This window comes from Lithobates pipiens, unplaced genomic scaffold (assembly GCF_037356315.1).
Source record: "Lithobates pipiens isolate NorthernLeopardFrog02 unplaced genomic scaffold, aLitPip1_a1.2 Scaffold_30, whole genome shotgun sequence".
NCBI lineage: Eukaryota > Metazoa > Chordata > Amphibia > Anura > Ranidae > Lithobates > Lithobates pipiens.
The window spans coordinates 6,331,182-6,347,143 of NW_027507791.1; the positions used below are offsets into that span (position 1 = coordinate 6,331,182).

At 43.5% G+C, this 15,962-nt stretch overlaps 1 protein-coding gene across 3 annotated transcripts in view; it reads left to right on the forward strand.

Moving 5' to 3' along the window:
- STON2 (stonin 2) overlaps positions 1-4,056 on the forward strand; it is a 108,765-nt gene extending 104,709 nt beyond the window's left edge. For all 3 annotated transcript variants that reach the window (XM_077463571.1, XM_077463570.1, XM_077463572.1), the window contains 2 exons: positions 1,342-1,544; positions 3,408-4,056. In XM_077463571.1, coding sequence (XP_077319697.1) covers positions 1,342-1,544; positions 3,408-3,491 — 287 coding nt within the window. In that variant the 3' untranslated portion in view covers positions 3,492-4,056. The remainder of the gene's footprint in view (positions 1-1,341; positions 1,545-3,407) is intronic.
- The last annotated feature ends 11,906 nt before the right edge of the window (positions 4,057-15,962 follow it).

Consider the following 15,962-nt stretch of genomic DNA (forward strand, 5'->3'; position numbering starts at 1 on the left):
CATTATCCCTGCAGATTGGCTACTGAGATACTAGGATCAGTCCCATAGCCCAGTGTTTCTCAACTCCAGTCCTGAGAGCACCCCAACAGGTCATGTTTTCAGGATTTCCCTCAGATGAAACAGCTGTGGTAATTACTAAGGCAGTGGAATTGATCAAACCACATGTGCAAAATAATGGAAATTCTGAAAACATGACCTGTTGGGGCAGCTTGAGGACTGGAGTTGAGAAACACTGCCATAGCCCATTGCTTTAAGGCTTCATGTATACAGGACATTTGAAAACCTCTTCTGAACGCTGGAAACTTGACAGCTAGTAACAGTTTTAAAAACGTCAGTTTTGCCGCTTTTACATACTATGTTTCTGCGCATTCAGCGGCGGTTATGAGTGTTTGCGTTTAGAAGAGTTTTTTCACAAATAAGCTCAGGAGACCTCCCAAATGTCCACAATGCAGGAAAAACAAGTATTATTGTAGATAGAGTTTTATTTTTTATTTATTTCTCTCTCTCTCTCTCTCTCTCCCCCTCTCTTTCTATCTCTTTCGTCCTCCTGTTTTCTCTCTCCCCCTCTCCCTCTCCTTTCCCTCTCTCTCTCCCTCCCCTTTCTCTCTCTCTCTCTCTTCCCCCTCTCTCTCCCTCCCACCTCACTTTCTCCCCTTTTTCTCCTCTATCTCTCTCCCCCCTCTCTGTCCCTCCTCTCTCTTCCCCGCTTTCCTTTCCTCCCTCTCTCTCCCCATCTCTCCCCCTCTCTTTCTTTTTCACCCTCCCCCCTCTTTCTCTCTCCCCCTCTCTCTCTCCCCCCTCTCTCTCCCTCCCTCTCTCTTCCCCCCTCTCTCTTACCTATTTTTCTGCTCTCTCTCTCCCCTCCCTTTCTCTCTCTCCCTCCCCCCTCTCTCTCTCTTCCCCCTCTCTTCCCCTCTGTCTCCCCTCTCTCCCCCCTCTTCCCCCCTCTCTCTCTCCCTCCACCCCCCTCTCTCCCCCCTCTTCCCCTCTTTCTTCTCTCTCCCCTCTCTTTCTCTCTCTCTCTCCACCCCCCTCTCTCCCCCCACTTCCTCCCTTTACCCCCCTCTTTCTTCTCTCCCTCTCCCCTCTCTCTCGTTCTCTGTCTCCCCTTTCTCTCTCCCTCCCCTCTCCCTAGAGCCCTGTCACTGACAATAGACCCACCAGCACACCCCAGCACCCCTTGCCATTACATACATTCAGTGTTTCCGCTGAACTACACTAATAAATTGCTGATAAGATTATTTACAGTTACCAGTTTTGATCGTAAAAAAAATAAATAAACTTTTAATATTTCATCATGCCTTTGTGCAGAGTATCACTGACTTCTGTTGTTCCTTTAAGGATCGGGTCATCCCCACTGCTTCTACTGTCACCTGGAGCTTGGATCAGACCGGGAAGTGCCACGGACCTTTGCAAAACACGTGGAGGTAGACTACCACATGCCAGCAGCCTCGGCGTCAAAGATCGCCGTGCGTTCCATCTCTGTGGAGGACAGGACAGAAATCAAAAAGTGGGTGAATTATTCTGCCCATTATCACTACAAGGTGAGACCTGATTAGATTTATTTTCCTGTGGGAATAATAATATGATATAAAGGAGGCAACATTCACATTAGTCTGTGCACAGGAGCTTACACTCTAATGTCCCACCACAGTCACACACTATTATTGTTATACATTTATATAGCTCTGAAATATCCATAGTGCTGTACAGAGAACACTGAGCCAGTCACATCAGTCTGTGCACCAGAGGAGCTTACACACCAATGTCACACCGCAGTCACGCGATATTATTTTTATACATTTATATACCATAGCTCTGACGTATACCACAGTGCTGTACAGAGAACACTAAGCCAGTCACATCAATCTCTGAATCAGAAGAGCTTACAGTCTAACGATGTCCAACCGTGTGTACAAGGGCTAACACGTTACTGTTATGTAACATTTATATAGCACCGACATATTGCATAGTGCTGTAAAGAGAACACTGAGCCAGTCACGTTTAGTCTCTGCACCAGAGGAGCTTACACTCTAACGTCCCACCACAGTTGCACACTATTATTATTACACATTGATAAAGCTCTGACATATTCCATAGTGCTGTACAGAGAACACTGAGCCAGTCACGTCTTTGCATCGGAGGAGCTTACACTCTAATGTTGTACCACAGTCACACAATATTATTATTATAATGCATTTATATAACAATGAACACTGAGCCAGACACATTAGTCCATGCAGAATAATGCCCTGTACATACGGTCGGACTTTCAGATGGAAAATGTGCGATCGGACTGTGTTGTCGGAAATTCCGATCGTGTGTGGGCTCCATCTGACTTTTTCCGTCGGAATTTCCGACACAGAGTTTGAGATCTGGATCTAAAATTTTCCAACAGCGAAATCCGATCGTTTAAATTCCGATCGTGTGTATACAATTCCGATGCACAAAGTGCCACGCATGCTCAAAATAAATTACGAGACGAAAGCTATTGGCTACTGGCCTCTTTATAGTCCCATCATACATTGTTTACGTCATCTCGTTCTGAACGATCGGATTTTCCAACAACTTGTGCGACCGTGTGTATGCAAGACAAGTTTGGGCCAAACTCCGTCTGAAAAAATCAGACGTATTTTTTCGTCAGAATGTCCGACCATGTGTACAGGGCATTAAAGCTTACACTCTAATGACCCCCCCCCCCCCCACAGTCAGACACTATTTTTCTTATACATTTATGTCTCACATATTCCACGGTGCTGTATAGAGAACACTGAGCCAGACACATCAGTCTTTGCAGCAGAGGAGCTTACACTCTAATATCCCACCATAGTCACACACTATTGTTGTTATACATTTATATAGCTCTGATATATACCGCAGTGCTGTGCAGAGAACACTGAGCCAGTCACATCAGTCTCTGCACCAGAAGAGCTTACAGTCTAACGTACCGCAGTTACACACTATAGTTATTAAACATTTATATAGCACCAACATATTCCGTAGTGCTGTTCAGAGAACACTAAGCCAGTCACATCGCTCTGCAGCAGGGGAGCTTACACTCTAATATCTCACCACAGTCACGCTTTTATTATACATTTATATAGCTTTAACATTTTCCACAGTGCTGTACAAAGAACACAAGCCAGTCACATCAATCTCTGCATCAGAAGAGCTTACAGTCTTAACATTCTACCACAGTTACATGCTGCATATATAGATCTGAGATATTTGGTGGTACTGTACAAAGAACACTGAGCAATTAGCGGAGGAACTGAGTCATCTTAGTTGGATTTGTTTGTTTTCCTCAAAATTCTCATTCACGTAGTTTATGACAATTTGCTACATCTGCACTTTGATGAATTAATATATTGGGCCATCAGTAATCGCCATCCTTCTTTTCTGGCTAGGTGGAGATTGAGCAGAAGAAGACATTGAACACGGACATGGACAGTGAAATGGTAGATAACCCTCTGGAATGTGTCACTCAGTGAATTTTCTGGGAACTAATAAACAGAAGGTGAACCTGTGCATCATGACTTCTGACCACACACACCAGACCTGCCAGGCAGTGATGGAACAAATACTTCCTATAGCTGGATTTACAAATATGGTGACATTTTGTTGGTGGCCTTTTCTCTGGACTTCTACCCCAGGATCATTGTGGATGAAACATTAGAAGTCTAGTTATTGGGATCCTACATGGTGGTCGGTGAACCGCACCTCGAGTCTACCACCACAGACTGTGGCCCTGGTTCTCCATGGAGGGGTTCCTGCGGCGTCGGTTGTCTGATATGAAGTCAGTCTTCGAGCACCTCTTTTACCATTTCCAAAGTTCGGACCATTTCACAACCCGTTCTCGGCACAGTGCGAACATTTTATCTGGGAATGCACAGAAAACAAACCTTCAAGGACAATTAAAAGACATCCTGCGTCGGGAAACACAGGGAAAGATTCTTTTTTTTCTTGTAGAATCAATTTGCACAGAAGTTTTTTCATATTTTATTAGGGAATATTTAGGGATTTGCAGTAAAGGGCTGAATCATCTCTTGATTTACATATCAGATTACTTCTTGGTGAGATTGTAGCACCATCATCTACATCTTAGTAACAGGGTTTTATTGGGTGAGGTTTGTTACATTGTACTGGGTGACTTCACTCTAGAATATAATTTGACCTTTATCAAGAGCTGCTCTGTGCGCCGACACCCACTCGGCAAGCATCACCGCGCAGCTGTGAATGGATCAGTGTCTGTTATGTGTCCAGCATCATATGTTCCACAAACACTGGATATTAATGCAGTCCATTCCTCTCCGGACCCTCCTCATCATAGAAACTAAGCTGTGAGTTGGGTACAGCCATGGGCACGACTCCCTTGTCCTCCCTGCTCAGAGCTATTCAATGGACTGTTATTTAGACCCAACACTAGGCAAAATTCACAAAGTTTACACATCAGCGTTTTTTTTTTAAAGTGACAGTTCTTTTCAGTTGAGTCCATTGAAATATGAAAATTATAGACACATGGTTGAAAAATAGAATGCCTTGGGTCAAAGTTTTGTGAATTGAGCTTGCTGTGTGCTATCACTGCAACAGCATCGTCACCTACAGTCATTCTAAACCCTCCAGCCCTTCACATTACGGTGATGTCCTCCACCCTCAGTAGCCCCAGGCAGGGCCATATTTTCATGATTTTCATCACCTTGCTCAGATGATGCAATCATTTTTTTACAGGTTCAGTAATTATCATAGATTTTCCTGCTGAAAAAATGACCAACTGAGCAATAAGGTTGGGAATCATTTAGAGGCTTATTTGAGTACTGTCCGTGATACTTTTTTTATTTGCACTAACATACAATTTTTCAGGACAAGCTTTCGGGGTATGTCCCCTTCTTTAAGGTCCAAGCAGTACTGCTTGGACCTTAAAGAAGGGGACATACCCCGAAAGCTTGTCCTGAAAAATTGTATGTTAGTGCAAATAAAAAAAGTATCACAGACAGTACTCAATTTTCTCTGTCACAATTGCACTAATACGGCTACAATCACATTAAGTAAGAGGCTTATTTAAAAGTTTGCTGGGCGATTGCTACAACCATTCACCCAGCCATCACAAATAACCACGGCAATTTGTCCAATATTTTTATTTCTTATGATTGTCAACTCAATCTAGTGGCCATAATCTGATATTTCCCTGATCATGGTATTGCAGGAAAATACCACATTATGGCCACTAGATGGCACTGTCAATCAAAGGAAATATTCATATTAGACAAAATAAAGATAACTCATGGTGGCTGGGTGGTTGCTTGTAACATTCGCCCAGCAAATATTTTTTATAAACAGACCTATTAGGGTTTATTCACAGCGCAAAGCATGGATGTGTGTTGCCAGCATTCACAGTGCACTGCAACGCACCTGTGTTTTAATGTACTGCACGTATACATATGCTCAGCACACTGCCTTTTTGGTGTGAATAAGCCCTCAGGCATGTAAGCGTATGTTGTGTTAAGGCAGCTCATTTACGGTAATGGTTCTTTTACAAGCCTTAACATATGGAAAATTGAAAATCCTACCCTATTTTTTTTAGCAACACAGCAACGCCACAACTCACATTGCATTAACATCTGTGCATTATGGTGCTCACAAGGGCAGTAGCGTTTTTTTTTTTATATACTGTGTATGTGTAGTTGTGGTGGCGATGCACATATACTGTGAACTGTGGTGCGTGTGACTGAATGTGTGTGTGGGTTCGTAAGTGTGAATCCCCCATCAATGTTATTCTCAGCACATTGTAATAAGCACAAAAACTCCTGTACTCTGCTGTCAACTTCTACAATTAAATGTCCTGCCTAAGAGCAGACGCTGTAGAATGCCTGCTATTACCTTTCTTATTTAAAGTGTAACTTCACTTTTGTTGAGAAAAAAACAACCCCCTCTGGGTGATTTTAGAGCGGAGTTCCAGCCACAAACATTTAAAAAAAAAAAGTCAGCAGCTACAAACACTGTAGCCGGTGACTTTTAATAAGGACACTTACCTGTCCAGGGAGCCCGCGATGTCGCCCCCCTGAGGCCATTCCATGCATCAGATTGGGTGCAGGTGCCGCCATTGTAACTAAGGGAAATCGGCAGTGGAGCCTTGCGGCTTCACTGCTGGTTTCCTGCTGCGCATACATGAGTCTTGCGGCACTTTGTGAATGGCCAGCTTGTTTTCTGGCACACGCAGGTCCCAGAAGACAGTGGAGGGGTGGAGCACAAGAGGAGATGACCTCCTGCGCCACGGCCCAGGTGAAACGGAAGTAAACTATGTACTGTAAAGGTACTAAAGAAGAAAAATGTAAATATCCAAAAATGAGGGGTGGAGGGGTGGTCTTTCATTTAAGACCACCTCTCAAAAGTGGGTGGAACTCTGACTAAACCAACAAACATGTCCTTTTTAGAATGATTCCTCAGTGGGAGAGGCCTGATTCCTGAATGGGAGGGGTCTATTTCCTCAGTGGGAGAGGTCTGATTCCTGAATGGGAGGGGTCCAATTCCTGAAAGGGAGGGGTCTGATTCCTGAAAAGGAGGGGTCTGATTCCTTAGTGGGAGAGGTCTGATTCCTGAAAGGGAGGGGTCTCATTCCTCAGTGGGAGAGGTCTGATTCCTGAATGGGAAGGGTCTGATTCCTGAATGGGAGGGGTCTGATTTCTCAGTGGGAGAGGTCTGATTCCTCAGTGGGAGAGGTCTAATTCCTGAATGGGAGGGGTCTCATTTCTCAGTGGGAGGGGTCTGATTCCTCAGTGGGAGAGGTCTAATTCCTGAATGGGAGGGGTCTCATTTCTCAGTGGGAGGGGTCTGATTCCTCAGTGGGAGAGGTCTGATTCCTGAATGGGAGGGGTTTGTTTCCTCAGTGGGAGACGTCTGATTCCTGAATGGGAAGGCTCTGATCCCTCAGTGGGAAGGGTCTGATTCCTGAATGGGAGGGGTCTGTTTCCTCAGTAGGAGAGGTCTGACTCCTGAAAGGGAAGGGTCTGATTCCTGAATGGGAGGGGTCTGATTCCTGAATGGGAGGGGTCTGATTCCTCAGTAGGAGAGGTCTGATTCCTGAATGGGAAGGGTCTGATTCCTGAATGGGAGAGTCTAGTTCATTGCAATCATCTGGTACAATCTACCTAGTGGGAAAAATGTGGTAGAGTTTTCTGACTACCTCAATGAGAATATATACAGCATTTTGGCCACTAGATGGAGTAATTAATTTATTAACGATAATACTAGGAAATTTCATCCAGCTTGCACAAATGCGCATGACGTTCGTCAAACGATAAACTGACCCCTAAGTGTTCTGATGAGGAAAGCTGCAGTGTCAGCATCCTTATAAAAGTAGTTAAACCTACGGAGTATATTACCAAAAAATTAAGTTGAATCAGATTCTGAGTACACCAGTTTTGGTAAATCTACCCCAGTGTCTAAGACCCCATACACACTATTAGATTTTCTGCAGATTTTGTGTCTTCAGATTTACCAAAACCATGTAGTGCAAGGGCCTGCCTGATTGCATACAAATTGAAACTCTTAGGCCACGTACAGACGATCGGACTTTCCGAAAGGAAATGTTCGATGACAGGCTGTTGGCAGTAAATCTGTCTGTGTGTACGCTCCATCGCACAATTGTTGTCGAATTTTCCGTGGACAAATGTTGGCTAGCAGGTTTTAAGCCCCATACACACTATCAAATTTTCTGCTGATTTTTGTCTTCAGATTTACCAAAACCATTTAGTGGAAGGGCCTGCCTGATTATATACACATTGAAACTCCTAAGGTTTGACCTCATATTATATGGTTATGGTAAATCTGAAGGAAAAACTCAGCAGAAAATCCGATAGTGTGTATGGGGCTTTAAAATTTTCCGTGGACAAATGTGTGTTGTCGGATTTTCCGACCGTGTGTACACAAGTCCGTCGGACAAAAGTCCAAAGTAAAAACACGCATGCTCGGAAGCAAGGAGGAGCCGGAAGCTCCTCAATCGCCACAATTTTTTTTTATTGTGCATTAAAAAAAGAAAACAAATAAAATTAGACATGCTATCTGCCAATAGAACTTAACCAAAATATGCTTTCTACACATCCAAAAATATAGAAAATATACCAAAGCAAATCATTATTCAACCCAAAAAAATAATGTCAAAGCAATAACTCCAAGGCCAATAATAACACGTTGTCTCCTCTGATTCCGCAACATGTCTGGTTGACGAACAGCCATTCAGAAACAAACTGAAAAGTGCAAAATGAAAAGTGCGAATCAACACTCACCAAACTTCTACTACAGTGTATCTCAGCTCCAGTCCTCAAGGCGCCCCAACAGGTCGTGTTTTCAGGATTTCCTTCAGTGAAACAGCTGTGGTAATTACTAAGGCAGTGAAACTGATCAAATCACCTGTGCAAAATAATGGAAAGCCTGAAAACTTGACCTGTTGGGGCGCCTTGAGGACTGGAGTTGAGAAACATTGTTCTACTAACATGAAATTAGCAGAAGGAGCCCAAAGGGTGGCGCTAAAGAGCTGAAAAACATTGTAGTACATCTAGTGCGTCACTACGCTCGTAACTGTTGGCCAACAATTGTGTGGCCGTGTGTATGCAAGACAAATTTGGGCCAACGCCCAAACTTTGTTGGCGAACAATCCGATCGTGTGTATGAGGCTTTAAGATTTGACCTCATATTATATGGTTTTGGTAAATCTGAAGATAAAAGTCTGCAGAGAATCTAATAGTGTGTATGGGGTCTTAGGGCAGATGTCTGAGAAAATCAGTGAGCCAATCACATAAGCAGCAAATTAGTGGGGGAATTCCGTACACCAGCTGAGTACAGAACGTCTCCAGGTTGCCATATTGTAATTTTTTTTGATCATTTTTTGAAAATTTGAGCGGCTTGGGATTGAAGTAGGCGATTTTTAATCACATTAAATTACAAAATGGTTTGTGTATATTCATTTTTTTGAACAAAGTTGAAGTTGTTTCTTATGACGCGTACACACGATCGAATTGTCCGGCGGAATTGGTCCGGCAAACAATCCGCCGGACTTTATAACGAACGGACTTGGCCACACATGGACGCTCCGAAAGTCCGGCGATTTCTAACACAATGACGTACAGCAGGTACGATGGGACTAGAAAAAGGAAGTTCAATAGCCAGTAGCCAATAGCTTCCTTCTCGTACTTGCTTCAGAGCATGCGTCATTCTTAGTCCGCCAGATTAGCACACTGACGAACGGATTGTCCGCATGAAAGCCAAGTCCGGCGGACAAATTCTGAGTCAAAACTACTTTCTAAGTCCGCCGGACTCTACGATGAAAAAGTCCACTGGAGCCCACAAACGATCAAATTTTCCAGCGTAGTGTGGTCCGGCGGACTACAATTCGATCGTGTGTACGCGGCATTAGACATACAATATAGAGGATGAAGGGACAGATAACCTATTGCCAGCAAATATTTTACACACAGGAACCTGCACAAAAACCTTCACAATTCTACTATGTGCCAAATAAATTATATGCACTGCAACATAAGGCCAACCATAGATAGAGCACTTTTTTTACTGCAACCACGGGTTGCCGGAAAGAAATTAGCTGGTTTGCTCCATCAACACAGTCAGTGTTGACAGGTGGAACCCTCCCATTAAACCACTGTGTTCTCCCAGCGGGGGGGGGGGGGGGAGGGGGTGCATGGGGAGCCATCTCCAACAGTAGGACTCAGTGATTATTGCTAGCGGCTTAGGGTTGCCACCTCATCCCTTTAAACCCGAACACTTATTAATTACACAGGTTCTGTGGCTGATTAAGGTGGTAATTAAACTCACTTGGTGCCTTATTTGCATTCAGTTAGCCTCAGAACCGGTGTACTCAATATGTGTTCGGGTTTAAAGGGATGAGGTGGCAACCCTATAGCGGCTACAGCCACTTGCAATAATAGCATGTAAACACTTTTAGGCTGGTTGTACCCAAGTTGATCAATCAACCAACTTAGGTACATTCAACCTTAACCATACATGGTTTGTACCTGCTGAACCGCTTGAGATTTGAACTGTCTATGGCCAGCTTTATTGTTTATTTGGCATGCGATGCACCAAAGGGTCATGACATTTTGCATTCCTTAACAACGGTCAATCTTCATTTATCTGGCTTTGTTTCTACCTGCTCAAAGGGAAGGTGAGAGAATATCCCAAGAATGCTGATGTAGTGTCACAGTTTGATGCCTATCACAGGATGGTGCGGAAGTGACGTTGTTGCGTACTGCGCATGCGCGATGCGCTCCAAACGCTCGCGCCGTGCGTTCCAACATAGTTTCGGCAATACAGTTCAGCGAAACCATCACATAATGTTACGGAAGTGATGTTACACACAACACAAACACGGGCCACGTTGTTGCGTACTGCGCATGCGCGATGCGTTCCAAACACTTGCGCCGTGCGTTCCAACATAGTTTCGGCAATACAGTTCAGCGAAACCATCACATAATGTTACGGAAGTGAAGTTACACACAACACAAACACTGGGCCGTTCGTTACAACACTAATACTTCCCTTGTTACCTAGTAGGTTTTGCATTGCTGGGACTTGTAGTGCCTATCCTGAGCTACATGCTTCAATGTTCAGTGTCCTCATCCCTATCCCCATGCTTCAATGTTCAGTGTCCATCCTTATCCCCGTGCTTCAATGTTCAGTGTCCTCATCCTTATCCCCGAGCTTCAATGTTCAGTGTCCATCCTTATCCCCGTGCTTCAATGTTCAGTGTCCTCATCCCTATCCGCGAGCTTCAATGTTCAGTGTCCTCATCCTTATCCCTGTGCTTCAATGTTCAGTGTCCTCATCCCTATCCCCATGCTTCAATGTTCAGTGTCCTCATCCCTATCCGCGAGCTTCAATGTTCAGTGTCCTCATCCTTATCCCTGTGCTTCAATGTTCAGTGTCCTCATCCCTATCCCCATGCTTCAATGTTCAGTGTCCTCATCCCTATCCGCGAGCTTCAATGTTCAGTGTCCTCATCCTTATCCCCCTGCTTCAATGTTCAGGGTCCTCATCCTTATCCCCGAGCTTCAATGTTCAGTGTCCTCATCCCTATCCCCCTGCTTCAATGTTCAGTGTCCTCATCCCTATCCGCGAGCTTCAATGTTCAGTGTCCTCATCCTTATCCCCCTGCTTCGATGAGGACACTGAACATCGAAGCATGGGGATAAGGATGAGGACACTGAACATTGAAGCTTGCGGATAGGGATGAGGACACTGAACATTGAAGCACAGGGATAAGGATGGACACTGAACATTGAAGCTCGGGGATAGGGATGAGGACACTGAACATTGAAGCAGGGGGATAGGGATGAGGACACTGAACATTGAAGCTCGGGGATAGGGATGAGGACACTGAACATTGAAGCATGGGGATAGGGATGAGGACACTGAACATTGAAGCTCGGGGATAAGGATGAGGACACTGAACATTGAAGCAGGGGGATAGGGATGAGGACACTGAACATTGAAGCTTGCGGATAGGGATGAGGACACTGAACATTGAAGCACAGGGATAAGGATGGACACTGAACATTGAAGCTCGGGGATAGGGATGAGGACACTGAACATTGAAGCAGGGGGATAGGGATGAGGACACTGAACATTGAAGCTCGGGGATAGGGATGAGGACACTGAACATTGAAGCATGGGGATAGGGATGAGGACACTGAACATTGAAGCTCGGGGATAAGGATGAGGACACTGAACATTGAAGCAGGGGGATAGGGATGAGGACACTGAACATTGAAGCATGGGGATAGGGATGAGGACACTGAACATTGAAGCTCGGGGATAAGGATGAGGACACTGAACATTGAAGCTCAGGGATAAGGATGAGGACACTGAACATTGAAGCACAGGGATAAGGATGAGGACACTGAACATTTAAAGCTTGCGGATAGGGATGAGGACACTGAACATTGAAGCACAGGGATAAGGATGAGGACACTGAACATTGAAGCTTGCGGATCGGGATGAGGACACTGAACATTGAAGCATGGGGATAGGGATGAGGACACTGAACATTGAAGCACAGGGATAAGGATGAGGACACTGAACATTGAAGCTCGCGGATAGGGATGAGGACACTGAACATTGAAGCACGGGGATAAGGATGGACACTGAACATTGAAGCTCGGGGATAAGGATGAGGACACTGAACATTGAAGCACGGGGATAAGGATGGACACTGAACATTGAAGCATGGGGATAGGGATGAGGACACTGAACATTGAAGCATGTAGCTCAGGATAGGCACTACAAGTCCCAGCAATGCAAAACCTACTAGGTAACAAGGGAAGTATTAGTGTTGTAACGAACGGCCCAGTGTTTGTGTTGTGTGTAACTTCACTTCCGTAACATTATGTGATGGTTTCGCTGAACTGTATTGCCGAAACTATGTTGCAACGCACGGCGCAAGTGTTTGGAACGCATCGCGCATGCGCAGTACGCAACAACGTGGCCCGTGTTTGTGTTGTGTGTAACATCACTTCCGTAACATTATGTGATGGTTTCGCTGAACTGTATTGCCGAAACTATGTTGGAACGCACGGCGCAAGCGTTTGGAGCGCATCGCGCATGCGCAGTACGCAACAACGTCACTTCCGCACCATCCTGTGATAGGCATCAAACTGTGACACTACACTGACTCCAAGTTACTAAGGGGTATATTTTAGGGTTGCAACTGACGATTATTTTCATAATCGATTCGTTGCCTGATGATTGTTTTGATTAATCGGATAACAACCTCTAAAAAAGGGTGGTATACAATTTAGTTAATAACTTTAATAAAAAAAAGGCAATTTATTTGTAAATATCTCTATGCAGTGGTACATATAAATAACCAACTATATGGTTAGGGAGCAAAATCTCGAATCTACTCTGAGAATTAAGCCCCATACACACTATTAGATTTTCTGCAGATTTTTGTCTTCAGATTTACTAAAACCATGTAGTGCAAGGGTCTGCCTAATTGCATACAAATTGAAACTCTTAAGGTTTGACCTCATATTACATGGTTTTGGTAAATCTGAAGATAACAATCTACAGAAAATCTAATAGTGTGTATGGAGCTTAACAGACAGAAGAGATATACGGTATATACTATTAGAGGAGTTATACTGTATATACTATTAGAGGAGATATATGGTATATACTATTATGCCCTGTACACACGGTTGGACTTTCCGATGAAAAATGTGCGATCGGATCATGTTGTCGGAAAATCCCATTGTGTGTGGGCTCCATCAGACTTTTTCCTGTCGGATTTTCCGACACACAAAGTTTGAGAGCAGGATCTAAAATTTTCTGACCACCAAATCCGATTGCATAAATTCCGATCGTGTGTAGACCATTCCGACGCACAAAGTGCCACGCATGCTCAGAATAAACTAAGAGACAAAAGCTATTGGCTACTGGCCCGTTTATAGTCCCGACATACGTGTTTGATGTCACCTCGTTTAGAACGATCAGATTTTCCGACAACTTTGTGCATCCGTGTGTATGCAAGACAAGTTTGGGCCAAAATACGTCTGAAAAAATCAGACGGATTTTGTGGTCGGAATGTCCAACCGTGTGTATGTGACATAAGAGGAGATATATAGTATATACTATTAGAGGAGATATACTGTATATACCATTAGAAGACATATACGGTATATACTATTAGAAAAGATACACTGTATATACTATTAGAAGAGATATACGGTATATACTATTGGATGAGATATACGGTATATACTATTAGAGGAGATATACTGTATATACTATTAGAAGAGATATACGGTATATACTATTAGAGGAGATATACGGTATATACCATTAGAAGAGATATACTGTATATACTATTAGAGGAGATATACTATTACAAGAGATATACGGTATATAGTATTAGAGGTGTTATACGGTATATACTATTAGAGGGGATATATTGTATATACTATTAGAGGAGATATACTGTATATACCATTAGAAGAGATATACGGTATATACTATTAGAAGAGATATACTGTATATACTATTAGAGGAGATATACGGTATATACTATTAGAAGAGATGTACGATATATACTATTAGAAGAGATATACTGTATATACTATTAGAGGAGATATACTGTATATACTATTTATATTGTATATACTATTAAAGGAGATATACAGGGTGAATCTAGTAAATATCATCAGACTGTGAAACAGTGAAGATAATGATGATATACCATATTTATCAGTGTATAACACGCACATTCATTTTAAGAGGGAAGTTTCAGGAAACAAAAAAAAAAATTAAATAAGGAACTTTGAAGCAAAATAAGGGTCAGTGCCCATCTGCAGCCTCACCATTGCCATCAATGCAGCTTCACCATTGCCATCAGTGCAGTCTGATTGATGCCCATCTGCTGCCTAGAGGGGACAGGGAGGGGGGTGACGAGACGAGCGCCGACAGATTACATACAGTGAGAATCTTCTATGATAGACAGAACAGTGGTCCAATGGCGGCCCAGGAGATGGGACTTCCTATTACAGAGGCTGCCAAGTAAACAGGAGATTCTCACTATATGTAATCTGACGGCGTTGTACTTACCTGCTCTGTGTAATGGTTTTGCACAGAGCAGCCCTGATTATCCTCTTATAGGGTCTCCCACCCACACTTCTGGCTCCTCCTGTCTTCAGAGTTCCCTAATTGCAAGCTGTGAAGTATATTATAACGTGCCCCAATAGCAAGGTAAAAAAAAAATCTGCCTTTAGAGCCACTCACTTCCTGCCCAGGACTACATGTCCCATGAGTCATTGCTCCTCACACATTCACAAATTCTCTGGCAATTCTTGACATGTATGGATGGTGTACTGAGCTATATGTGTGCTTCACTGTGTTTCCTGATATGTAAGCAAAAAATGCATTCTGTATGCAGGCCAACTAATCGGCTGGCTGATTAATCGATTATAAAAATACTTGACAACTATTTTCATAATTGATTAGTCGTCGCTTAATCAATTCGTGGTTTGGGCCCTAGTATATTTAAAATAAATTGTGTAGCTCTTCGTGTAATGAAGCTGCATGCAAATTTATTTTGTGTGAATGTGCAAAAAAAAAAATATTTCCAGGTTGTTTTCTCTGTAGGTTGAATGTTCTTTATTGAAAACAAAAAAAAAATTATGTGAATTGGGAAAATACTGCATTATGGCCACTAGATGGTGTTAATTATCATAGTAAATACATATGCTTCTTAGCTCCTTCTAGTGGCCACAATGCAGTAACAAAACTTTTTATTTTCAATAAATAACATTCGATCTCCAGGGATTATAGCCTGAAAACATTGTATTTTGCCCAACCAGGAAGTTTTAAAGAAAGAACAGCTATGCAGACTTTTTTGTAAATGTGGGTTTATATTACTAAACAACCAAGAATGTACAAATGTAACTCTTTCAGGCTCTCTCTACATCCTCAAAATAATGTCTGCAACATCATCCAGGGTCTTACACATACTGCAGCTGCTGGCTTTTAATATTAGGACACTTACCTGTCCTGGAGTCCCGCAATGTCGGCTTCATGTTTCCATCAGCTTTCGGGTGCTGCCACCGCCATTGTGGGTGAGGGAACCTGGCAGTATACCCTTACTGCTTCACACCGGGAACCCTACTTCTCATGCGCAAGGCTCCGCTCCTCTCTCCTACTGGCCCAGCAACAGGGGGAGGAGGAGGGAGCCCCGCTGTGACATCATGGGCTGCGGCGCGGACTCCCGCATGTGGGAACAGGATACCTGTCCAAGACAGGTATCCTTTCCCTTATCCCCTTCAAAGGTGCCAGTTGGGGCACCGGAGGGGGAGAGGAGACAAATGAGCGGAAGTTCCATTTTTGGGTGGAACTCTGCTTTAAAGAGGAATTTTATTTCCCCCCCAGAGTTCTGTCCTCATAGCCAGCTGACTCTAGCCCTC